The sequence below is a fragment of the Nelumbo nucifera genome, chromosome 3 (assembly GCF_055504915.1).
Source record: "Nelumbo nucifera cultivar China Antique chromosome 3, China Antique-T2T, whole genome shotgun sequence".
Taxonomy (NCBI): domain Eukaryota; kingdom Viridiplantae; phylum Streptophyta; class Magnoliopsida; order Proteales; family Nelumbonaceae; genus Nelumbo; species Nelumbo nucifera.
This window is the reverse complement of record NC_142651.1, coordinates 28984764-29012083: the sequence shown is the minus strand read 5'-3', so window position 1 is coordinate 29012083 and position 27320 is coordinate 28984764. Positions and strand designations below refer to the sequence as shown.

Genomic DNA, 27320 nt, shown 5'->3' with positions numbered 1-27320 from the left:
ATTTTAGTAAACACAATACACTAGTCAAGGAGTGTTGGGTTTAGCCTAATACCATACACTACCTTTATTTGTATAAGTTGTAAAATCTCAAAACGTTCTCACTTCTCACCCCAAACCACACTTTGATTTAGCTCTCACAAGATTGTGCTCACTCTACCCTTGTACCCACTTGTAGTTGTGCATTGGAAATATCTCTCCATGAATAAAAACATACAAGGAGGCATTCCCAATAAATAGTCTTTGCGATGATTGAATCTGATCTCCCTAAAATTTAACTTCCAAACAAAATAAAAAAAATTGTTCGAAAAATCGAATTGCACCAGTCAATCATATTGGTTAAACTATGACCCGGGTCCTTGACTGGTTCGGACATACCAAAAAAATCACATTTGCTAAAAACCTAGTGAAAACAATCAGCTAATTGGAAAACTAGCAAACTTGCCTTAGTTTTCATGAAACCGCCTAGGTTATTAGATCATTGAAAATTTAAAATATATTTGATAAGGCTTGAACCTATAACCTCTTATTTTCAAATATTACTTAATTACCACTAGTCCACCTCTTCATTTGTATTAATTAATGACTATTTATTATATATTTCTTAATTACACACCCACTTTAAAGAAAATGTAAATTAAGACACTTGAACCCTAGTCATTTGCTTTAAAAATTAAAGAACTTGCCATCCATCCACCATATTTAAGTAAATTAAAATTGTAAAACATATTATATATAGTATTTATATGTAGGGTGTCTACGATTTGGTAAACCGAACCATGGGCAATATTTGCAAACCAAACAGGTACTACCAGCTTTTCCATTTATCTAAACTGAAACTAAACCAGTACCACCAGTTAACTGGTCTGCCGGTTTTGGGTTTTAACCGGTTAGGTTCTTTGGTTTTTAGGTTTTTTATATTTATAATATATATTATATAAATATATGTATAATATTATATTATAAATAATAAATGATATATAATATATTATAAATATTATGAAAATATAATATACATATATAATATTTATAAAAAGATGATTATAAATATAATATATGTATATATAATAAATATATTATATATAATATATAGAAAATATGTGACATATATTAAAAATCTGGGAAAATTTCTTAAACTACCCCTACTGTTTAGATAATTGGCAAGCTGTACCCTTACAGTTTAACTATTGTTTTAAACCACCCCTACTATTTGTGACAATTATCATCATCGTTAAATCGTAACAAAAATGATGAAATGTCCCTTTTGCCCTTAGTATTTTCTTCGTTTAACCTAATTATTCGCTACTATTCATTCTCCCTTCCTCTCGACCACCACTTGTACCCAAAATCCCCTGTTTGCTTATTTCCCTCATCGGTCATACACTATTTCTTTCGGGTCATACACTCTTTGCATCCATTGTCCGGAGAGAAATGGATTACACTCGGCTATGTACTCAAATCATGGGACCGGTCTTTAGTGGCATCCAACAATTGACCTCGGGATTGGCATGGGATAGCTTGCGATGAGCTAGGCTCTATGGCTGGTATTGTTCTTGAATTAGCGATTAAGGAGTAAGGGAAGTCACAAGTGGTGAGAGATGGGGATATTAACGATGTGTGCAAAATAGAAGTGATATTAACAATGCGTGCAAAGTATAAATGGTGCTTGACTGGATACCATGTGATGAGGTATTAATTGCATAGAGATGCAGAAGGGGATGAAGATTGAAGAGTTGACCTTCTTTTACTTTCATGCTTTGAATTTAAGAACCTCATTGCCTTTTTTTTTCCGGTTGTGCTTTTGTATTTTTTCGGTGGACTTCCTTCGGATCGTCTTTATGCTCCAGTTATACTTCCTAATACAACTGGAAGGGAACTTGCATGTGGCACATGTGCTATTTTGAAGATGAAAGTTGCGGCGCCCACACCTCACATGAAAGCTTCTTGTACCTTTTCCCATTGGCGTGGTTACTCATAAACCCTAGCTTCACAAGAGCTTGGAAAAATTGGCTTCGTTGCACCCATATTTGAGATCTAAGAGATACTCAAATAGTCAAATCTAAACTCAAATAATCCCCTATTTGGCATAACCAAAGTGGCACATCTGAGAGATACCTGATGATTTCTGGCAAGGTTGGTGAATGGCTTATTTGAGCAAAATGCGAAAAAAAAGCAAGAGTTTACCTATGTCAATGTCAAACCGTCTAACAATGAAGTTGATATTTATAGCGGACGAACTAGAGCAGACGGTTGAAAATGATGGAGAAACACTGTCTGGTGGAGAGGTGCAGCGAAGGGCTGAGTTCAAATAGGGAAGTTATAACAAGGGTAAGTTGGATATTTTTGGAAGTTATAAGAGTCACGAGATGCACATTTGGATGGTTTATGACGGAACGTTAATGGTAAGGGAAGTATTAGTCAATTGTTAGAAACAACAAGGGTAGTGTTAGTCAATTTTAAAACAGTAAGGGTACACGGTTTGATAAACTATCGATTTTTTTTGTAGGTTAATCGAAAATCGAATCAATTCTTTAGTTTTTCAAAACCGATCTATTTGGTTAATTGCTTTCTTCTTATTTGGTTTTCTTAGTTCGATTTTTCATGGACACCCCTACGTGTATATATATATATATATACACCACATTGTCACTCAACCCTAGTTGAATCTCTCTACCTTTTTGTGGTTCTATGATCATTCGGTAGGGTGGAAATCATCATCCGTATTTGGCGGGCAACCAATTCCATTCATGTTAATACCAAAAAAAGAATACCATTCATATTATGATTCCCAAAGATCCAAGCAGAGCATAGAGAAGTTCTGGTGTAATTTTATGCATACTTAAAAGGGGTATTCTGGTAATTATGTATAAAGGACAAGCATTTCTTCCAAAAATTTAAAAGTTGGATGAAGGTGACGACAATTCTCTTGCCCCGGGTCAAAACCCATCCGACCAAACAGCCGGTTCATGCGAATTCGTCGTTTAGTAGACAACGTTAGTGGCACATTCCGTAAATACAGATCAATCCAGCTCTACCGAGATTAAACGCGGTGGCCGAGACGACCAACGGTAAACGCAGAGATTGTGAGAAACGGAAAGAGAAAGAGATTCAGAAACCGGAAGAAACATAAAATTAAAGGAAAAAAAGGAATCTCCCGAGAGTCTCGTATAGAGGGACGGACAAAGATAGGGGTTTTGTCTCAATATCGTTCGATCCGTCAGTCTGTTTTTACGATCTTTCGTTGGAAACTCACATTAGGGCACGTTTGGTTGAGGTTTTTTTTTTTTTTTTTTTTTGTGCGATGCTTGATCTGCTATGAAAAACCTTGCAATGTTCCGATTCGAGGAGGAGAAGATTCGAAAGCGGCTTTGAGTGTCTGAAGAAATTTTGGGCGCCATGGCGGACGCTCTATCGATAATTCCAGCGGCTGTGCTTCGAAACTTATCCGACAAGCTTTACGAGAAGCGCAAGAATGCCGCGCTTGAGGTTTGTGTATTTTCATGCAATTTTGGTTATTTTCCTGTTTATTCTAATTGTCTAGGGTTTTTACTGGTTTAGGATACTTAGTTGCTTTTGGTAAATGTGAAATGAATGTTTCAGATTGAAGGAATTGTGAAGCAACTTGCCGCTGCTGGAGATCATGAGCGAATTACGGCCGTGATCAATCTTTTGACCACCGAATTTACATATTCGCCACAGGCGAACCACCGGAAGGTTTGTAAATGAGGGGCACTATATGCTTAGCATCTCTGTTGTAATTCTTCGTGTTTGTGCTGACTTAGATGTTAGATGTTTTTGATCATGTAATTGTCTTGTGCTTCGTTTTTGTTCCAACGTTTTTATATTTGTATTGCTTCAGGGTGGATTAATTGGCCTTGCTGCTGCGACGGTTGGCTTGACAACAGAAGCCGCTCAGCATCTTGAGGTAAGCAATTCAAGAACTGATGATGGTTTCTTAGGGCCCATTTATGGAGTTGGTTTACAGATCATTGTGTAATTTCTTGGCTGAAATAACTAAAACATTTTAAATTGGCTATGATTTGATAACTTTGCACTTGTGCATTTTGTGATGACTAGCTTGGATGGTAAAGTTGAAATGTCATGCATGACTGACAGAGACAATCCACCTTAACGTTGGTACGAGAATTAGTGTATATGGTATGTTAGACACACAATTGTGGAAACCATTTAAAGAAAACAAGAACACATAACTTTCAAAAACCAATGAGCTGACAGATCATATAACTACCTTGTGTTAATATTTAATATTAATTCTTGCAACTAAAACATCAGAGCAATACTGTTAAATGGAAATGCATTAAGTTATTTTAATTGATATATTAAAAAATGGACAAGGGGTCTGTAGTCACTGAAAACCTAAACAAGTGTCGTGGACAAGGGACAGCTTGTATTGGGGTCAAGTGATGTAATTGTACTGGTATGTTGCTTTTTCTATTACATATATTACAAGCTGTCCCTTGTAGCCCCCTGTTCTGCCAATCCACCAGTCAACCTGTTTGCAGATCTTGGAACCCATGATATGGTTGCTCTCAAAACACCCATATGTTTCCTATCTCCAGCACAACATATCTATACTTCCATGGAACCTCGTGGCTTCCCCTTACCCAGCCCACTACTACTTTGGGGTCCCCTTCTATAATTAGATTTGTGATATTCATGACTTTGGCTTTTCTTACTCCATGTAAAATTGCCCATGTTTCTGCCTTAAGAGAGTTTTCAATCCCTATGGCACCTGAGAAAATAATCACAATGTATCATGGGCAATATATTGAATTTATTATATGCTCAAATATGTAGCAACAGTTACAATATAATTGAGAAATTCTTTTGTAAAAGTCACAAATGGGTTGGGTCTGGGCTATGTCAGGGGAACTGCACCAAACTGATAAAGTAATGTGCCGATCCAATCCTGACACAACTTACCCAGTTATTAATTGAGCCTATTGTGTCTGACCCTATAAGACCAATTATAATTGACAGCTCTAATTCAACCTATAATTTGATAATATATCTTCTTATGTGATAATAAACTTAGTATTCTTTTAAACAAAGATAATAAATTCCTATTTATTAGACATTGCAAACATTGTTATCTTTTTTTTTGATAATATAATCAATTAAACTAGAAACTAACATCATAATATCCCACATATAACAGACCAAACATAGAACTGAAACATGTAAGACCTAAATAAATACCAAACCAAACTATGGAGGTTAACTTGATTTCAAGCTTATCCTATGAAGCTAAGCCTCAATATATCCCTTAAATCAATTTCAGAACATTTTTAAGGGAAAAAAAAAGAAAAAAAGGAAAAAAGGAAAGAAATCACTTGAAAACTTGTACCATGGAATAAACCTGTCAGGCTGTCATAACTCTTTTAACTCTGGACTCATGAAAATATTGTGTTTTCTTGCCTTGTGAAACATTGGATTTCCTTCAAAGATCTGATGATACTGTCAATTCCCTTGCCCTTGTTTTTTAGCCAACCCACCACCACCCCTGAGTTGCCTTCCACCTCCAAAAGTGTTGTAATTTAAAGATCTTGCCAATCTTAGTCCTCAAAATGCAATTGAAAATCGGTTTATTATGATGTCCTTTTACACCTTTTGCCCTTATCCATACAATAAGATATTGTTTAGCTGCACTACACCTGAAATTTATACACCCCAATCATAGTTTTCATGGTGTCTAGGCGATTCTAGGCGAAGTGGAGCACCTAGTTGCCTAGGAATTGCCTATGTAGGCAATAAAATTTCACAAAGAAAATACTAAATCCTATGTTAAATTGTTAATTCCATAATTTTGTATATTTCAATTAACATGCATATATTGAAAATGTAACTATGCTCTTTACTAATAACATTAATTTTCCAATTGATAGAAAACAGTAAGTTTTCTCTCAAAAAATAGAAAAAAAATCATTATATGTAAAAGGCAGGGATATTTTCAATTGGGCTTCCTAAAACTGAATTTTAATGGCAGCAGCCTTGGGAAACCTAGGTTTGTCAGGTATTGGGGGAGTATTCAGGAATGAGGAGGGGATTGTTTCAGCTATCAACTCTGGCCCTATTGGAGAGGGTGACTCTCTATGGGCTGAGGTCTTGGTGGCATTGGAGGGAGTTCAAAGAGCAAGGGAATTGAACATTAGGAGACTGATAATTGAAGGGGACTCGGAGGTGGTAATAAGATGGCTAAAGGAAGACAATGCTGCTATGTGGAATTACAGCAATGAAAGGAAACATTTAAATGGCTGGCAGAAGATACTGAGATAAAATTCAGTTGGGTGTTGAGATCTGCTAACTCATTTGTGGATGGGTTAGCAAAGCAAGGGGTGATTAGGGATTCTTTGTTTTGGTCTCATTTCTAATCCTGTAATTTTGTTTTGTTGGTTGCAATTTGCAAGGGAGTTAAGATAGCTTACCTCCCTCTGCTTGTATGTATACTTCTTATTTAATCTTAATGAAATTCTTGGTTATTGATAAAAAAATCAATCAATTGCTTTTAATATTTCAAACACAATGCTGTAACATAATATATATTTAGTAGAGCGATTGCATATCAGAAAATTATTAAAACTAAATAAAGATATAATCTTTACTAACCAAAACCTTTTGAGAGGGAGAGTAAAGAAAAGGGAGAATAACATGGGGAGATACTTTTTCTATTTAATGTAAGAGAGGGAGAAACTGCAGAAAAAAGGAGAAAACCTCTTACTTTTCTCTACCTTCTTTATGTTTCTCTTGTGAAAACCCTTGTATTTGTTATCCTTATATATAGGCAACAGATAAATTTGATTAGTGAGGAGACCGCTGCTTAAAAAGCAGCAGGCTTAAGCAAAGTACAGCAGGTTTCCAAAAACATCCAAAAACAAAACCAGCTCCAGAAGACATGGAGCTCTAACAACAGAAATACAAACAGAAACCAGAAGTGATCAATAAATATTACAAGTCCCTCTAAGGCTGTCACGAGGCTATCTTGGTCTACTTCTTTCAGTGGATTTATTAAGCTGAACTTTGATGGTAGTAGTGAAGGAAATCCTGGTCCCTCAGGCATAGGAGAAATTTTCATAAATGATGAAGGCCGAATTGTTGCTCTCTTTTCAGGTCCTATAGGTGTGGGAGACTCCTTGAGGGCTGAAATTCTAGCTGTTATGGAAGGAGTTCAAAAAGTGAAGGAATTGAATATTTCTAAACTGGTAATTGAAGGGTATTCAAAGTTGGTTATAAGTTGAATTCAAATGGAGGTGGAGATAGGTTGGTGGGAAGGAATCAGATCCTGCTTCTTCAACCAGAAGATTAAAGGTTGACAATCACCTTCCACCTCCACATTTTTTAAGTCCTTTAGCCTCAATTCCAACCCCTGAATTAAAGCTTTATTTTCAGCCCTTGGGGAGTTGCCTAACCCAATAGGCTCAGAGTAGCTTAGTAGGATGATATATGATAGGATCTATTTTCAAAACCAGAATAAAAAATAGGTTGTATAGGTATTAACAAGCATAATAATAAGTAGCCCTAGTAATGATATTACAATAAAGCACCAGTCTTGAAATTTTTGTTGCCTAAGTTGGCGCTTAGTTGCTTAGACAACCACCTTTTGTATATAAGCCATGGCATTTTGGTGAGGCACCAAACCAAGTGCACCTTGTTGCCTAGGTGATGCCTTGACAATCATGCTCCCAATACAAAAGCACCAAGGTGAGGCATAAGGCAACTCCCAAAGAACGCCTTATCACCTAGGCATTGCCTATGATGAAAGTTTACTTGCCCTTTAATGTTATATTTCATACAAGAAAACTGAAGTTTTAATACTTGTCAATAAATAGAATGAACTGAGCCATTCTTGCTGTTGTCACATGAAAGTTTTAAGTCTTGTCAATATTAGTGGCCAAGTTGGCTGAAGTCTTAGATGTAATAGTGTTATTTAGTGTGACATACAGGAAGCAAGTTTGATTAGTTAGATGTAGTGAGATTCACATTCATAATAGGAAATTGTAATTGTCTTCTGGAAATAAAATAATTTACCCATATCTCAATTGTTTTCACTTGGGATAGTTGGGTTGCTCCGTTGTGACTTGGGCGACCGGGGTCAATTCTTGAAAACAGCCTCTGTATGTGCAGGGGTAAGGGCATAAGGCTGCATACATTTGTCCCTCCCTGGACCCCGCATTGGTGGGAGCCTCATGCACTGGGCTGCCCTTTACTGTCAAAGCAAAACATGAAGCTTGTGAGATATGGGGCTAGGTTCATTGTACTTCCCTGTATCTGATTCATATCCTCACACTTTTGGGATACTATGTACATGCTATCTTTCTGCAAACTTTTATATTTATCATTTATTCTATATACTAATGAAATCACTAGTTACCTACTCAAAAATGGTTTGCATGTTTGATGTTCTTTCCTCATTATATCGTCATCGTCTAAGTGTTATCCCAGCTATATGGAGTTTGCTGCACGAATCCTGTTTCTCCTTTCCTTTCTGTTTAATGCCATATCCATTGTTAAGCCATGTGTGCGTAAATCATATCTTACTACTTCGATCCATGTCCTTTTTGTTTGCCTGCCCCTAGCCCTTTTAGGCCCTTCAACTTGTAACTGTTTGCTATTCCTTATGGGTGCTTTAGGTGGTCTTCTATGCACGTGACTGAACCATCTAAGTCTACTTTATCTCATTTTATCACCTATGGGAGTTACTCCTAGGTTCCTCCAAATAACTTCATGTCTGACCCTATCCTTTCTGATTTTTACACTCATCCATTTCAGCATATGTATTTCTGCCACACTCACTTTTTGGACGGTTGCTTCTTGACTGCCCAATGCTATGCTCCAAACAGCATTGTTGGTTTTACACTGTTTTATAGAATTTTCCTTTTGATCTAAGTGGTATTTGCTTATCACATAAGACTCCAGATGCACACCTCCATTTTGCCCACCCTGCTCTAATTTTATGGGCAACATCTTCCTCAATCTCTTCTTTCCCTTGTTATGAATTACCAAGGTACCGGAAAAGGTCACATTGAAGTATCTCTTGGTCTCCAATCCTAAGTGTACCTTGATTTACACCCCTGTTATTATTAAATTTACATTACATATATTCTGTTTTACTCCTTATTTTAAAACCTCTAGTTTCTAAGGTATCCTATTTATATTTCATTTCTTTTGGTATCAGCAAATTGTACCACCTGTTCTTAATTCCTTCTCTGATCAAGATAGCAGAGTTCGATATTATGCTTGTGAAGCCTTATATAACATTGCAAAGGTGAGAGTGGATCAGTTGGCTTTTACTCCATTGTATTATTATCCAATTATTTTCTTTGTGATGTTTTTAATATGTTGCTGTTGCAGTAACCATCGTCTCTAGCTGGTGTGCAGGTTGTAAGAGGAGATTTTATTGTATTTTTCAATCAGATCTTTGATGCACTCTGTAAGCTTTCAGCAGACTCTGATGCTAATGTGCAAAGTGCTGCTCATCTTTTGGATCGACTTGTAAAGGTAATCGATTACTTTTATTCCATCTTATTTTGGCTTGTTTTGCTCATATTTTATAAATGCATATGCAATATTTTTCTTGATCAGTTATGCATATGCACATATTGATCTTATGCCTTTGGATAAACAGGATATTGTAACCGAAAGTGATCAATTCAGGTGAACTGTCTTCACTTCTAATTTTATATGTTCCAATTTTGATTTAAAGGCCAAAATTTGAAAATTTGAATACGAGCTTTGAAATTTGGTTAACTGACCAATTTATTGTTTTTGTGATCTGCATCAGTATTGAAGAATTTATACCATTGCTAAGGGAGCGCATGAATGTCTTAAATCCCTATGTCCGCCAGTTTTTGGTAGGATGGATTACTGTATTGGATAGTGTTCCGGATATTGACATGCTTGGTTTTCTGCCAGATTTTCTTGATGGTAAATATTTTTTTTTTCCATATCAAGGTCTGAAAGTTTCCTTTAAAGTGATTGGTAACTGTAATTACTCGTAGATCTTCTCCAAATTTCAGGTTTGTTCAACATGTTAAGTGATTCTAGTCATGAAATACGCCAACAAGCTGATTCAGCACTTTCTGAATTTCTCCAAGAGATCAAGAATTCTCCAGTAAGATTTCTGTTAATGTGGTAGGGGGAGGGGAGTTCTTTATTGATCATTTTTATTTTATTTTTTCTTTTGAAAATGTAAGCATTGATCAGTGTAAATGGGCAAACTACATCAACACCCATTTACACCAAGGAACTATGGGAACGTACAGGGCTATCCTTTATTGTTCATTTTTATGTATTTATGTAGACACATAACCTTATCCTTGAGAGACTGGTAGAAGATAGTGAAAGTTTTAAAGCTTTTGGTTTAAATTAATATGCAGGATGTGTCATAATTTGTAGAAGTGAAAAAAACATTTAATGGTTCTCTCTCTCTCTCTCTCTGTTTTTAAATTTTCTGACTTAAGCAGTGCTGCTTTGAAGTCTGTAGATTACGGTCGCATGGCTGAAATTTTGGTGCAGAGGGCAGGTTCTCCAGATGAATTTACTCGGCTCACAGCTGTGACATGGGTAAGGTGTTTGACATGTTATTGGATCACAGTAAACAGTCAGGCTGTCGGTTTCATATATTGGATTTATCTTCATGCTTAGTAGTGTAGTTTTTCCTATATTTCTTATCTCTGTAAAGGAGAATTTACTGTGCTATTATGAATTTAAACAAATGAATAGTTATTGATGTTTAATATCAGTGAGTAATGATACTAAGTACATCTGCTCGAGCATGCAGATAAACGAATTTGTAAAACTTGGTGGAGATCAGCTCATTCCTTACTATGCTGATATTTTGGGAGCCATTTTGCCCTGCATATCCGATAAAGAGGAGAGAATAAGAGTGGTATGGCATTCTTCTCTTGCACTGAAGTCAATATAATTGCATGTAGCAACCAACCTTTTTTATCATGCATCTCATATTGGTGCGCCTTGCATTTATTTTTGTTAGGCTGCTCGTGAAACCAATGATGAACTCCGTGCAATCAGGGCTGATCCAGCTGAGGGATTTGATATTGGTGCTATCCTTTCCATTGCAAGGAGGTGCAGTTTTTGTCACCTGGGAAAACAGCTAGGTTTTAAAGGTTACTAATGCTTCTGTAATCTGTGGGTTAATGTAGCTCCTGTGCTTCCAAGAGAGCAACAGGAGAAAGCTGTGAAGAAGGGCTAATTGTTTCATATTATATGATTGTTCGTTAACAATATTCATACTGAATGGCTTTGCCACAAGGTAAAATGACCTAGATTGTGATTACCAAGTTCTGTTTTCCATCAGGCAATTATCTAGTGAATGGGAGGCTACTAGAATTGAGGCATTGCATTGGATTTCAACTCTTTTAGCTAGACATCGTGTTGAGGTAATCACAAAAGCTTTCCTAAAATATGATGGCATGCATGTATACTTCAAATCTGTTGTATGATTTTTTTTTTCAATTTTTTTCTGCTTTAGAATGTTGACCTAAAGATTTGTCTTCAAAATTCCACAAAAATATGGATATGATTGAAGAGAATGCTAGGATTTTGCAAGGGCAGAATGAACTATTGGATCATTAGAATCTGATCCATCTTTTTTTTTTCTTTTTTTTTTTTCACTTGCTAAAATCAAGCAAGAATTGATTCTTGGAAGATTTGAGATTTCAGTGGTGAAATCTCTTCCTTTTGTGCCTCCTTGTTTAGATAAGTTAGAGAGCCTGTTGTTTGAGACATTAAGGGCTGTGTGCGAGGTGTTTAATGTTTGTTCACCAGTATTACATGGACTCTCCTGAAAGGATGATATATCCATGTCAAACACAAATCATTCTGATACTCCATGATGCCTTGAGGGACAACTATGTGTAACATTCTCTCATCTCTTAGATTATTTGAAATGAGCGAACAGTTAATGTAGAAGATGAATTCCTAATAGCTAATGAATGTGCGGAGGACTTCAAGGAAGGGGAAAGAAAGGCTTTGTTTGTAAATTGGATCTAGAGAAAGCGTATGATTTAGTAGATTGGTCATTCTTGATAGAAACCTTGAGGAATTTTGGTTTTGGAGATAGGTGGTGTGGTTGGATTGAAGGCTGTGTGGCAACCGCTCATTATTTTGTGTAGGTTAACAGAGTGGTTAGAGATTTCTTTCTAGCTATTAGAGGACTGAGACAAGGGGATCCCCTCTCTCCCTTCCTCTTTACCTTGATACAGGTGTTTTCAGTAGACATATCTCTAGAGCGGACAGGCTGAATTTGATTAGAGGATGGAGGGTTGGAAGAGGGGGTGTTATTGTTACACCCCTACAGTTTGCATATGACACTATCCTCTTTTGTGAGACCGGGGACCCTCAGATAGCAAGGAATTTGAAAGGGGTGATAAAGTTGTTTGAGGTTGTGTCAAAGTTAAAAATTAACTTTCAAAAGAGTTGTGTAGTGGGGCTGAATTTGGAGGAGGAATTGGATGAAGTAGCCAAGGTGTTAGGTTGTCTAACATCTAATTGGCCATTGAGATACTTGGGTTTACCATTAGGAGCCAACCCTAGGGAGGGAAGTTTTTGGAATCTTGTGGTGGAAAGTTGTGCTAGGAAATTGGCGACCCGGAAGAGAAATTATGTGTCACTTGGGGGTTGAATCACTCTAATTTAATCCACCCTAGCGAATCTCCCAATTTACTTCCTTTTTATATTTAGGATGCTGCAAAGGGAGGTGGTGAAAGTAGAGAAGGTGATGAGGCACTTTTTCTAGGAGCTTGGAGAAGGAAAGAAGGATCATTTGGTTAGATGGGAGTTAGTATGCAAGAGAAAGGAGTAGGGGGTTTGGGATTGGGTAACCTAGAGAAGAAAACTCAGCTCTATTGGGCAAATGGCTTTGGAGAGGGAAAGACTTTGGCACAAAGTTGTAGGGAGTATACATGGAGCAGAAGGCAATGGTTGGGATGCTGGCATTTCTCGAAGGGCCACGTTGAACTAGGGGTGATCATGGGCCAGGCCGGGCTTTGCACTTACGATAAGGGCTATAGCTTAGGCTCGGGCCCGGCCTGGCCTGGGGTTCTGGGCTTGAAACATAAGCCCTAGCCCGGGTCTATACGGGCCTAGGCCAGGCCGGGCCTGATTCTGGGCTAATGTCTTTCATATATATATATATAACATTACATATCTATAATATTTTATATTAAATGACATAACATGCATATAAACTTATTTTATACATTATATAATATAAAATATTACATATAATATAAATTATACATGTTATGTTATAATATTCATATATAAAATATATATTATAATGTAAAATTTGTATGCATATGTATACATTATACACAAAATGTGTAAGTTTAAATTAAATATATGTGGGCCGGGCCGGGCTTGAAGTATTAAGCCCAAGCCCGGCCCTAAAATTTGCGGGCCTGATGTGGGCCCGGGCCTGGGCCGGGTCTGAACACAAAACCTAGGCCCAAGCCTGGAATTTCCGGGCCAGGCTGGGCTGAAATGATCACCCCTACGTTGAACTCTCCTTGGAAGGCAATCTATGGCATTCTTCCCCAATTCTTAAACTTGATCGGCTATTCGGGTATGATGTATGTTCTAGGGGTTTTTGTTGGCTTTTTGGTTTAATGAAATACTTTACGTTACAGTTCTCAAAAAACAAAATGATGTACTGGGGATAGGGTTCTTTTTCGGGAGGATTTATGGATTGGTAATTCGACCCTCAAGGACCTTTTTCCGTCCTTGTATTTCCTCTCTTGCTTTAAAAATGAACCAGTTCAAAGGTTTGTCTCGTTCTCCTTGTCTTCAGGCTTCAGTTGGGATTTGGGTTTCAGGAGAGATTTGAGAGATTCTGAGCTTGACCAGACTGAACAGTTACTTTGTTTGCTTGATTCTATCTGTTTGGATCCTTCTAAACCGCATGCTCGTATTTGGTCCCCTAATTCTTCGGGTACCTTCTCTTGCGCCTCCTCCTTTTCTTCCTTATGCTCTGCCCCTAGCTCTCAGCCTTTTCCTTGTAAAGAGGTTTGGTCTAAACCCCTTTCTCCTAAAGTGGGAGCTCTTTGTTGGGAGGCCTCTCTTGAGAAACTAAACACCTTGAACAACTTGCAAAGAAGAAGACCTTATCTCAGTATCTTCCCCAATTGGTGTGCCTTTGCAAAGCAAATGGAGAAAGTTGTTACCATTTACTAATATCCTGTCCTTTTGTTGTAGGTCTGTAGGAAAAGCTTTTTATTCTTTTTGGATGTAGGTGGACAATGTCGATGCAGATTAGAAATCTATTTGGACCTACAACTTTCAGGTGGCCTAAGAAAAGAGGTAAAGTCTTGTGGAGGTGTGCTAGGGCTGCATTGGTTTGGACTGTCTGGGGGGAAAGAAATTCCGAAATTTTTGATGAGAAAGAAAGGAATGAGTTCATTGTTTGGGAATGTTTAATTAATAGATCCATCAATTGGGTGAAGATTTTGGGACTATGTTCTCCCTTCTCTTTTGATGATTTATGGAGAAATTGGGAAGTGGTTGCCAAAAGTTCTAGTATGAGAACTAAAGTGACGGCAGAATGGAAACCTCAGAAGGCTGATGTTGATCAATGTTTTAAAACACGGAGGCGTGAGGTGTTCCACTACCTAGAGGCGTGAGGCGTAGTTTAGAATGTAAGAGGCGTAAGCCTCTTTAAGAGGAGGGGGGTCAGGAGGAAGGAGGAGGAACAAGAGGAAGGGGGGATCTCATTTTTTCTTTATTTTTAATAAAAATCTTTTATATTAAGAAGAATAAAGGTGCATAGCACTAGTTAAAGGGGGGGGGTCTTGTTGAAGTGGAAGCAAAGCTTGCTCGTTGGAGCGGAGCAAGACCCCCCCTAACACAGAAAAAATGGCTGCATTGAAAAGGGGGAGGGGTTTGGGGGGCTTTTCCCCCCAGCCGAAGGGGCCGGGGGTAGACCACTTTCTTTGCCCTTATCTTTTCTTCCCTTCCCTTTTCTTTTCTTTCCTTTTCTTTTCTTTTCTTTCCTTTCCTTTTTTTTTCTTTTCTTTCTTTCTTTTTCTTTTTCTTTCCCTTCCCTTTATTTTCTTTTCCTTTCCTTTCCTTTTTCTTTTTTCTTTTTTTTTTTCCTGTGTTTTTGTATGAGGTGTGCATGAGGCGCATGAGGCATACACCTCTAGCATGCCTCATGAAAAAAGCGTATGAGGCGTATGCCTCAGAGGTGTCAGCGCCTCTTGCATATGCCTTGGGGCGTTTTGGGGGCGCCTCGCCTGGAGGCGCACCTCTAGGTGTACGCCTCCCACGCCTTTTAAAACAATGATGTTGATCACCTTTGGCCTGTACTAAGGTTTAGATTTCTGCAAGAAAACATAAAGAGAAAGAGAAAAACAGAAGAGAGAAGAGAGGAAGAGAAGAGAAGAGAAGAGGAGAGAAGAAGAATGAGAAGAAGGGAGCAGTTTTTTTCTATTCTGCCACCCAGATTTTGTATTTATAGGTTTCTATCATAAAGTAACTTACAAAGACCACTATACCCCTACTGACTAAGACTACTTAACAGAATATAACAATAACTAATGTAGACCCAAACTGATAAAATAAAGAAATAACTTAAAGAAATAACTACTACACTGTTTCTTTACAACCTCCTCAAGAGGGTCTCATTAAGCTCAACTTTGATGGTAGCAGTTTAGGCAATCTGGGACCTTTCGGTGTTTGGGGAGTGTTTAGAAATACGGGGGGGTTAATTGTCACCTTATATTCTTGCCCTATAGGAGTAGGGGATTTAGTTAATGCAGAAATTCAAGCAGTGTTACAAGGAGCTGAATTTGCCAAGGAACTGAATTGTGAACAGCTTTTAATCGAAGGTGATTCCAAGCTAGTGATCCAGTGGTTAAAAGAACCAGAAACAAAAGCGTGGTCCTATAAGGGGGCTTTACAAAGATTCAAATGGCTAACTACAAACATGTCAGTCCAGTTCCAACGGGAAAGAAGATCAGCAAATGGGTTAGCAGACTCACTAGCTAAACAGGGGGTGCATAGGAGTCATACGTTTTGTGCTAAACTGTAATTCTTTGTTTTAATCTGAGGCTGCATCTTGTGCCTCATTTTGGGAACTCTCTGTGTATCTTTTTGCTCCTAATCTTTTAATAAATCATTCATTACTCATAAAAAATGTAGAAGATGAATGCCTATCAAATGTTACTTAGCAACAAAGGCAACATTTTAGACCCCTTTTGCGTAAAATTCAAAATAAAGCTGAACTGTGTTAATAATATATGCTTCAACATAAATGTGTTTGCCAGAGCACATTTTTTTGTTTTATGGAGTTAGACTCTTGGATACATATTAGATCCTGACTCTTCTGTCAGTGTCTATGCAACATTTTTGTTGACTAGTTGCAGTTATGAAGAAATCAAGAGATAAAATTACCATCTAATATTTAGTCTGCTAATTTCAGTTTGAGCATGGTGGAATTTGGGCTTGGATATAGTGATGCTGTAAGCATCCCTATTACAACAATCAAACTCAATGGGGCAAATTACCTCAAATGGAACATCTGACTAGATGTCTATTGGTGGAAGCCCAGAAGGAGTAAATTGGGATACTTGACAAGCAAGGTGGCTAAGCCTGTTATAGATGATTGCAAGTATGCATGTGTGTTTGATAGATTAGCCTCAAAGTATTTAAATTATAATATATATTAATATGTATTATTTATACTATAATTCTTTATTCATTTGATGATACAGTTTATTTTTCATATGGAATTTGTATATTTATTTCTTTATTACATATATTTATTTTAATATGAACCATATGCTTTTAAAATTTTATTTGGTATTGTATTTTATTGCTAATAACCTTCTTTTCCTAAATAAAATAACCCATTTACTTAATTTGTATATTTACTTTATTTACATATATTCTAGTGTATTTTCAATATAAACTAATTTATATATTTTTAAAATTCATATTTTTTATCATATACTACCTTGTTGGAACTAAATGGCTTGTAAGTGAGAGTGGATATAACGAGTTTGACAATTTAGATTGTATTAATAGATTTTATTTCATTTATTTTTAATTAATATAAAAATCATAAATATCATTTATAGTTCTTAGATGGGTGGGTCTCATTATCATGTGTTATAAGTAATGAATGGAGATGCTATTCTCACATTTGGTACATTGAGACATAGAATAGCATGTTATGATTATCACATTTAGTAAGAGAAAAACAGTGAGATTTTGGGTTGGGATATATTATGAGAGATTTTTGAGTGTAACCAACTAACTTATAAAGCTTTATTATATTTTGGAGGGTATTGTGTATTAATAAAGTTTTATTATATATATATTATTTTTTTCTCAATTTTAATGATACTTAGATGAGGCCTACACCTCACCTACCTCTTCTCACAGAAAAGGCAGGTAAGGAAAGGCGGTTTGGCTCTGCCTCACCTCAAGGTCTATGCCTCACTTCCCTTTAAAGCAGTGCTCTAAATTGGAAAAAGAAAATTTTAATGGTAATGTTGTGACTTGTTAATTTTATATAAGTATAACCACTTATTAGTAGGAATATCTTTTCCTGACTTGTAAAAGAAATCTAGGATAAGGTCAAGGGTAATTATTAATAGGCACTAAATCTTGCTCAAGTGTATAAAGGTCAACACTATTCATTAGGGAGAGAAGGTCCTAATGATGTACTACTCATCCCTTCAGGCCTTGTGGGAAGTGGTTGATTATTATGGGAGTATTGGGTGGGACACTGATTCTGATATGGAAATATTCATCAAATTGATAAAAAGGAATAAGGTGTTTGAGTTTCTTCTTTCTTGTAGGGCTAAACCCAGAATATGATATGACTGAACAACAATTGTCAGTTGTGACATTGTTTGTCTTTGTCAGGTCTATACTTTAGTTCACGGGGAGGAGAACCATTGGTTTTCTATGAGATACTTCATTGTGTAGTATTCTGCTTTGTCTCCTTCAAGCTGAAACTTGAAAGGTACTTCTGAAAAGGTGGTTTAGGGAAATTTTAAGGAGGAAATGAAGTATGACTACTGTGGGAAACTGTTACGGTCCCGCGCGTAGGATCCTGTCACGAGTCGGTCCATGGTGCGAAAGCCCTGCTTCCCCTGGCGTGTAGACCCTATTGCGGAAACTGAATGGGTGATTTGTCCAAGAGACCACCCGAACTCTCCTCACTCTTTTCTTGGCTGGAAAACTGAATGCTTTATTTCAATTCGTGGCTCCTTAAATAGGAGCTTACAGAAGGAAATTCCTAATTAAACTCAAACTCCAATTTGAACTCAAACTCCTAATTACCTATTCCTAATGGTAACTCACTCTTACTTAAGATAAGGATAAAGATAAGATTAGATAAAGATAAGGGATAAGATAAGGATAAGGTAAGCTGGCGGCGAGTTGGCTTGATGTGTCCAGTTAAGGGTGGGCCCACCCCCATGAGCTGTCGTGTGGGCCCCGCTCTACTGCTGCTGCCGGGTGCGTGCGCGCGGCTCATGGTGCCACTGCCGCGCGGTGCGTGCGCGCCATGCTGCTGCCGCGCAGTGCGTGCGCACGCCTCAGGGTGCCGCTGCCGTGCACACGCCTCATGGTGCTGCTACCGTGCTGCTGCCTGGCGGTGCGTGCTGCGCCATGGTGCCGCTGCCGTGCGGTGCCGTGTGTGTGCGCGATGCGTGCTGGCGTGCAGTGCGTGCGGTGCGCGCTGCTGCCTGGCGGTGCGTGCTGCGCGCCATGGTGCTGCTGCCGTGCGGTGCCGGGCGTGTGCATGGTGCGTGCTGCCGTGCGGTGCGTGCGGTGTGCGCTGCTGCCTGGCGATGCGTGCTGCGCGCTATCGGCGGTGCATGCTGCAGTGCTGCCAGGCGGTGCCCACTGTTGTGCGGCCTGTTGTGTGGGCTGCTGCCTATGACTGCGCCGCGGTACCTTGCCGGATGGTGTGACCATAACAGAAACCAAGGTGCACTAAATATTTTTATTGGAAGCTGAATTCAATCCATAATCGAGACTGGCCAGATTCATGAAAGAAGATGGGAATAGAGAATATATGTAGAGCACAATGTAAAAAAGAAGAGAACTGCTATGTGGACAACATCTATGATACCTGGATATCTGTACATGCTTAGCATGCCAGTATTGGATATGGTACTGAATACTGCATGGATACTTCTAGATGTGCTTTTATTTATTTTTGATAAATGATGGTAATTTTATTATATCATAAATAGGTTCAAGATTGAAAGCTCATACATCACTTGGAGAGGCGCAAGTTGCAGCCTCCAACAAGATACAAGGAAAATAAAAAGCAACACAGATCACAATTGAGCCCAGAAAAGGTCTTCCTTGTTTGCCCCTTGCTTGGCTAACACATCCGCCAAAGCATTTGCTGATCTGCCCATAGAAGTAGACATATTCCTTATCAGCCATTTGAACTTCTTGATTTCATTTTTGTAACATCAAGCAGCATTCTGGGGGTTATTCAGCCAGCTCACCACTACCTTTGAGTCCCCTTCAATAATCAATTGCTCTACCTCTATCTGGTTTGCAAAAAGAACCCCTTGTACAGCAGCTAGTAATTCTGTCCTAACAGAATCTCCATGTCCCAGAGGACCACTTCTAAAACAGAGAAGGTTCAGATCAATAGAGAAGAGAGGGAAATAGGATTTTCAGAGAAAGGAATTGTGGTTGTCTCCCAGCCCCTAAGATACTTTTATTTGATCTAAACATAATTAGAAGTATAGTACCATAGTTACAAGAATGCCCTAAATAGGGTGGCTGCTAGAATAAACAGATAATTGGACCTTAGACCTATTACAACTAAAAAAAGAAAGTGAACAGCATCGGCTTGGGCCATCAGTTCAACAATTAGAAAGGGAAAGAAAGATGCACGAGCTTTAAAACTGCTGCCAAACCTGCTCTGGTACCATATAGTTAATTGAGAAGAGAAGAAAAGAGAAAATAGAGAAAAGACAGGTTTGAAAAATGTTCTAAGTGGTTTGGTGGCACCCACTTAGTTATAATATATTAGGATGTTACAAAGATGGATAAAAAGACAAGTATGCCCTCGGGTACACCGTACACCTAAGTTACATAATATATCATTAGATGCAGCATTACAACACAATTCATTATTGGAGGAGTGCGAATTTATAATCCAGTTATTTATTTCTTTTAGTTGTGTTTGTGAAGTTTCTTTGGTAATTACCATTGGATCATTCTTGAAGATAAACCATCAATTATTGTTGATCTTAATTTAGTAATTTCACAACGTACCAAATTCATGTGTTTGAATCATTTTCTTCAAGGGTCTTTTCTTTCAGACCCCTTACCAAACTAAATATTTGTTTGGGTTATATAATGGGCCTTTTGAGTTTGTTTTCCATCCATACATATATTAGTTGGCATTGAAGTTGAAATTGATTATATCACCAATAAAAATTATCAATTCACATCCGTCGTTTTGTTAATTATAAGTATTTTTTGATTATATCATCTACTGGTTAGTGCAAAAGTGGTAATCTTGGTGATAAGAATTATTCATATGGTTGATGTATATTGTAAATGGGGAAGAATAGTATTCCATCTGTTTGTCATTTTGTCGTGTCTGTGTATATGCATTTTAGTATTTGAGAATTTCTAAAAAGCAGAAATAGTCTTATTATGTAAAATACAATTCCTTTATCCTTTTTCCTGAACAGGTCTTATCTTCCTTGAATGACATATTTGATACTCTTCTTGGAGCATTATCGGATACTTCTGATGAGGTGATTGCTTTTTCCTGGTTTTCTCCTTTATGCATGATCTTGTTTTTGGTTCATCTTTTTTTTTGATAAGTCTTGTTTTCAGTTCATCTTAATGTTGGATTAGTTTTTTAAGTTGGTATTTTGCTCTTAGAAGTTTTTTTTTTTTTTTTTGTCTCTCTGATGTCTGATATTGAGAGAACATTTTCTTTATTGATTGTTAAAATATGTATACTCACTATGTATTAAAAAAAATAGAGAAAGATTTATAAGTGCATTGATTTCCTAGAATATGATTTTGTTCATTGATTTTCTCCAGTATCACATACTGAATTAGTTCTAGTCAAATCTTAGCAAAGTATATGGTTTAAAGCTTACTGTTCTCTGGAGTTATTTAAGTTACTTCGTTAATCAAACTCCCTTTTTCTCATGTGTTGTTTGAGTTATGTAAGTTACTCCCCAAGAACAATAGAAAATAGAAGAACAAACACCAAAAGAACCTAATAGTTCATATCTGATGATAATCAACTCCAGATTTGATTGTTATCAATATGCATCATCAGTCTTCTTATTTCTTATGCCATCTTGTTTTTCTAGTTTAAGAACAATATGATATCTCCAAAAATAAATAAATAAAAGTTGGGTGGCAAGGGAATCAGTTATGACCTTTCAATGGGTGCAAAGATCAGCAAATGCCATGGCTGATGCTTTTTCTAAACAATGGGCAATAGGGAACAAATGTTTTGGGCTCAGACATAAATTGGCATAAATATGGGGTGCGTGGTTAGTCCAGCCTCAAGCTATGCAAACATTTTATTCTAAGAAATAGTAATAAAAATTTGTTACCTATGAAAAAAACAACAAAAGTAAAAATAATAGGAGTTTTTACAAAATAAATGACAAAATCAGTTATGCTTTTAAAATAATGACAAAAATGGTGAGCGAGAAAGATTTTTAATTTTTTAGGACAACATTGCCCTCAACTAAGAGAATTTGTCTGAACACTATTCAACTTCTTCTACCTTTCGACACCGATGAAATCGACTATCCGTCTCTCGATAGAGGCGGTGGAACAGTGGGACACCCCTCTCCTCTCCAATCTCTCTCACTCTCTCCTCACCGATTCTCTCTCCCTCCCTCTCTCTCTCTCTCTCTCTTCTAATCATTCTATCTCTCCACCCAATCGCCGAAGACACGGTTCATCTTCTCCATTTGACACAACAGCGGCAGAGGACAAATTTCCTCCTAATCATTCTCTCTCTCCACCAATAAGAAGTGATTTGTTTCAAGTTGAAGGGGCTAAAAGGGCTAGGGATAGACCAAAAAGGACTTGGGTAGATGTAGTAAAAAATGATTTAAGCGCCAATAGTTTAACAATGGATATGGCTTTGGAAGAATGAAATGGAAAAATTGGATTTAGGCAGATAATCCCATATAATTGGTTTTACACTTTGATGATGATGATGAAGCTGTAAACATTGCTCAATTATTCTCTCCCAAAGTTTCATAGGCACTATAATTAACCCCATGGTAATTATTAAAACTTTGTATTTCACCTTTGTTTTTAAATATAGGCACTATAGTGTTCTTTCTCTTTCTCCATTCATCAGGCATCTTTTTTTTACTTTTATTAAGTAGTTTAGTTAGCCATAACAAGCCTAACTTTCCTAGACCTTTCAACACTTTTATTGGAATCACAGCAGGTCCTAATGCCATTCCCTTAAGCATCTTATTTAAAACCTCCTTTACTTCATTAATTCTAATTTTATAAAGATACATGTTATTATTGGCACTATTAAGTTACTCCCCCCCGATAGCACCCTTTACATGTTGTTCATTTAATAAAATTTCAAAATATTTCCATTTTTCATTCCTTTCTCTCATCTTTGCTGGTTTATATATTCCATTTTCTTCCTTTTTAGAGTCTAAATGATGATAGGGCTCATCATATGCTTTAAATTTAACTTAACATACTTTCTTTTTAACTTAATTTTTATTGTTTTATATTTTTATAAGTTTTCCCCATTTTTAGTCTTTTGTCAATCTTTATATATGTTCGTTATTATAAAAAATAAAGAACTCAGCTTGGTATGACATCATCATCATCATCAAAGCCTTGTCCCTGACTGTATGAGGTTGCTACTTGAGTCCTGTTGCCATTCCATTCTGTTTAGTGGCATAAGGTGTCATGATGCTTTTGAGAAACTGAAAATGACAGAAATACCTCTGCAACCACAACCTATTAATAAACCAGAAAATAATAATAGAACTAAAATAATAAATAACTGCCAAACAGAAACATATTCAGGAGGAGGTTCAGAGGTGCATGTTGTTTTTACATTACTGCTCCATTTGTTCTTGTTATAAATCTAGAGAACTGCAGATTGGATCAGGAATGTTGCTTAAGTTTGTGGTTCTGGTTAATAGGAGTTATATGCAAATTAAATATATGTTCTGGTTAAGTTTGTGGTTCTGGTTCAGAGGTGCATGTTGGCTTTCTGTATTTGCATGTTCTCAATTCTCGTTATTCTTGGTTCTGTAATGGCATGGTTAACTACAACATTTAAGTGGCATTAAGGATCCATTTTCCAAGGTTTTCCATTTACTGCTTTATCTGCCCATGGCATTTTTCTTATTAAGACAAGTATGGATGCATTCTGTATATTTGTCTCTAACCTTTATTTTGCGCTCAATATATTTCTGTGCTGGCAGTATGAGAAATCTTTGTATAAAATCAAGTTCATATTCTCTTGTTTTATGAGTTTAGTTGTGGTTCTCATAACATGTTTTTCTGCAGCTGTTCCTTAACTAAGGTGTTGTCATTGCGTAGGTAGTACTCCTTGTGCTTGATGTGCATGCATGCATAGCAAGAGATGCACCTCATTTCCGCCAGCTTGTTGTTTTTCTAATGCACAACTTTCGGGTCAATCACTCGCTTCTTGAAAAGTGAGTTTCTTCCTTTATATTGACAATTCAATTTAATGAGTTCATTCTTGTTTAAAATTGGAAGTGTGTATCTTACCAATGTTGATGAAAATATCATGTTTGTGTTTTCCCAGGCGCGGTGCTTTGATAATCCGTAGGCTTTGTGTACTTTTGGATGCTGAACGGGTCTACAGGGAACTCTCTACAATCCTTGAGGGAGAAGATGACTTGGATTTTGCCTCCATTATGGTTCAGGTTTTATGATTTGTAATTATGCTCATATGTCCCTATTGAAAAAAAGAAGAGAAACAAGAGTCCTTGTTGAAGCCAAAATCATGGTTCCTAATGATTGTATAATACATTTCCTTTTCATTTTCAGGCTCTGAATTTGATTTTACTTACTTCATCTGAGTTGTCTGATTTGCGGGATCTTCTAAAGCAATCACTGGTGAATGCTGCTGGAAAAGATTTATTTCTTTCTTTGTATTCCTCTTGGTGTCATTCTCCAATGGCAACAATAAGTCTTTGCTTATTAGCTCAGGTGTGTATGATGCCATGGCTATCCAACCCCATCTTTGATTGACTTGTTGAATTTCTGTAATTGCTTGCAATCTTTTTTGTCAGGCTTACCAGCATGCCAGTTGTGTGATTCAGTCATTGGTGGAGGAAGATATAAATGTGAAATTCCTGGTTCAGCTGGACAAATTGATCCGGTTGCTGGAGACTCCAATCTTTGCTTATCTAAGACTGCAGGTTAGTTGCTTTGTTGCCAGCTAGGCAGCTGCTAGGTTTTTTCTATAATTGTAGAACTTCAAAAGTTTTTCTCAGTCAATGCTTCAGTATCATTACCATGGTACATAACCAATGTTCTTAGAAGGCAGAGGAATGAGGTGTGGGATTAGGCCTCCTCCTCCTCCTCCTCATTGTCATTGTCATCATCATCATCATCATCATCATCATTTCTCTCTCTCTCAAGAGTTTTAGGTGCTTTAAAACTAAAACATTCTTGAAAATAATTCGGGACATATGTAGATAGATTCTACTGTGAAATAAAACTAATTACAATTCTATTAAATGCTCGCGAAATGTTGCAAGCTCAGCTTGTGAGTTCAGGTGGCACTTGCCTGAGACTAGATTTATTAAGTTGAACTTTGATGGATGCAGTTTAGGCAGTTCTGGTGGTTTAGGACTTGGAGAAGTGTTCAGGGATGGCCATGCCATTATGGCATCATCCTCTCTATGTACTCTGAGGCCATAGGACATGGTGAATCTACAAGGCAAATCTGTTAGCAGTTTTACAAGGGTTGGGATTAGCTAATACCCTGAACTATAGGGGTATTAGTGGAGGGAGATTTAAAGGTGGATGTGAGGCATTCCACTACCTGGAGATGTGAGGCATAGTTCAGAACGTAAGAGGCGTAAGCCTCCCGAACACAAGGAGGTGTCTTAAGAGGAGGGGTATGAGGAGGAAGAAGGAAGGGGAGGAGGAGGAAGAAGAGGAAGGAGGATGTCATTTTTTTTTTCTGTCTTTTTGTATGAGGCGTACACCTCTAGCACGCCTCATGAACCTGAGGCATATGCCTCTATCAACGCCTCTGGCATATGCCTAAGCGTTTTGGGGGCACCTTGCCAGGAGGCATGCCTCCAGGCACATGCTTCCCATGTCTTTTAAAACACTGGTATGGATCACGGGAGTAGTGCATAACTTGGATAGGGAGATAAAGACAATTTTCAATTGGGTTCAGAGATAAGCCAACTGTTTAGCTGATGTTTTGGTTAAACAAGGGGTTACAGTCTACAGAAGTCAGTTGTATTGGTAATTTATCTCCCAAGTAGACTGCTTGTAAATTGGAATATAAAGGTCAGTTTTTGATATTATAATTCATTTTCATCATAAATCAATAAAAATTTCAGTTCGTTACTGATCAAAAGTCAAAAAATAAAACCTGAAAAGTGTCCAGAAAATGTAAAATGTTAAGAACAACAAATATAGATCATCAGTTTGTTATTAACCCCTTGTTTGGCTAGATCAATAAATTTCAGTTCGTTATTTCCATATTTTCCATGTTGTTTTTCAACCATCCCACTACTGTCCTTGAATTCCTTTGGCAAATAACTTCTACTGGTTAAGTGCCGTGGCCATTTTCAGCCTTTGCAATATCACTTCCATTTCAGCTTTCAATTAGGGGTGCAACTTGGGTGAGTTGGGTTGGGTTAAAGGTCAACCCAAGCCCAATCCTAATGGTGCAAACTTCAGGATCGGGCCTCACCCAACCCGAGGTTAAGCCCAAGTTTATCAACGCAGGCTCAACCTGAGCTTAACCCAACACAACTTGGGTTGGGTTAGTCGGGCTTGAGCAGGTTGGTCAGGTTTGAAAGAATTTATGTATATATTTTTACATAGTCATCTTTTATTAGGCTTTATGGCCCAGTTTAAGAGTAGAATTTTTTTTTGAAGGTATAAGGTAAAGTATTTCTTTAAGATCAAAAAGCCAAAAATTTAAGAGTATAATTGATTGAAAATATGTTCAAATTTCATTTACAAATGAACATATGCATACTCATATATACATAATTAGAAAATAAGGTAATTTTTATCAATAAAAGGAGATTATATTAAAATCAAGTTGAAGTATTACAACAATGGAGGAGTTTTCCCCATCTCACAGACTTATATATAATTTATAATGTTGCCCAAAACATTTGGTGCCTAGCTGTCCTTTGTTTAGCCAGATCATCTGCAATCCCATTTGTTGTTCTTTTTAATCATTTAAAGACAACATTCATCTCCCTTGCTATGCTTTCTATTTCCCAAGAAGTATGTCTATAGATCCATGGGATTTGAGAGTTGCATTTTGTCCAAGAAATGACCACCTGAGACCCCTTCTACCTCCAAGTTGTGGAAACCAAATTTCTTAGCAAAATTTAAACCATGGAGTAGTCCATGCAGTTCAGCTGTCAATGCAATTACCATCTGCCAGGGGTCCTGAAAACAAAGCTAACACCTTTCCTTCTGTATCTCGGAAGACTCCACCCAATCCAGCTGCAACTTGATTGCCAATATAACTTCCCTCAAAGTTGAGTTTAACAAAGTTGGTTGCTGAGGGTGTCCAGTCCATATTATACATATTGTGTATTTTTATATAAATATAATGTACATATTATATCTTTTTTGGGTGGGCCTGGGTTGGATTGGGCCGGGATCGGGCTACCCAGGGCCTCAACCCAAGTTTATGTCAGGCCTGAGTTTTCTGGTCCAGTCCCAGTCCGTAGTTCGTAGCCTTAAAACTTAGGACCAACCCGTGCAAAAAAACTTGAGTTGGACTCGCACAAGTTGCACCCCTTCTTTCAGTGAATCACCTTGGACTGCTGAGTGGCTAAGCCTGAAAACTACTCTAATGCCTGAAGGGCCTAGGTTCCCTGTGGAGCAGCCATCAAAGTGTAATTTAATTATAGTAAATTCTGCTTCCAATGAATGGCAGGGTTATTCTGAACTCTATCTTTCCATGATGTGAACATTGTAGGTTCTCCTATCTCTTTGCTTTTTTTTAATGGTGCGAAGGGACTGCCTTTTGTTAGGCCAGTATTCACAACCCAACCTTTTCTGAATACACTAATTTTCACATACAATTAATAATT

The 27320-nt window shown here is 37.4% G+C and overlaps 1 protein-coding gene across 2 annotated transcripts in view; it reads left to right on the top strand.

Moving 5' to 3' along the window:
- Positions 1–2963: 2963 nt before the first annotated feature.
- The window catches only part of LOC104607578 (protein VAC14 homolog), a 32080-nt gene continuing 7723 nt past the window's right edge, over positions 2964–27320 (top strand). For both annotated transcript variants that reach the window (XM_010273277.3, XM_088900456.1), the window contains exons 1-17: positions 2964–3483; positions 3598–3711; positions 3857–3922; positions 9191–9280; positions 9394–9513; positions 9641–9669; positions 9797–9939; positions 10032–10126; positions 10492–10578; positions 10796–10903; positions 11009–11100; positions 11333–11414; positions 20715–20780; positions 23587–23702; positions 23816–23936; positions 24061–24222; positions 24306–24434. In XM_010273277.3, the coding sequence (XP_010271579.1) occupies positions 3394–3483; positions 3598–3711; positions 3857–3922; positions 9191–9280; positions 9394–9513; positions 9641–9669; positions 9797–9939; positions 10032–10126; positions 10492–10578; positions 10796–10903; positions 11009–11100; positions 11333–11414; positions 20715–20780; positions 23587–23702; positions 23816–23936; positions 24061–24222; positions 24306–24434 (1710 nt within the window). In that variant the 5' untranslated portion in view covers positions 2964–3393. The remainder of the gene's footprint in view (positions 3484–3597; positions 3712–3856; positions 3923–9190; positions 9281–9393; positions 9514–9640; positions 9670–9796; positions 9940–10031; positions 10127–10491; positions 10579–10795; positions 10904–11008; positions 11101–11332; positions 11415–20714; positions 20781–23586; positions 23703–23815; positions 23937–24060; positions 24223–24305; positions 24435–27320) is intronic.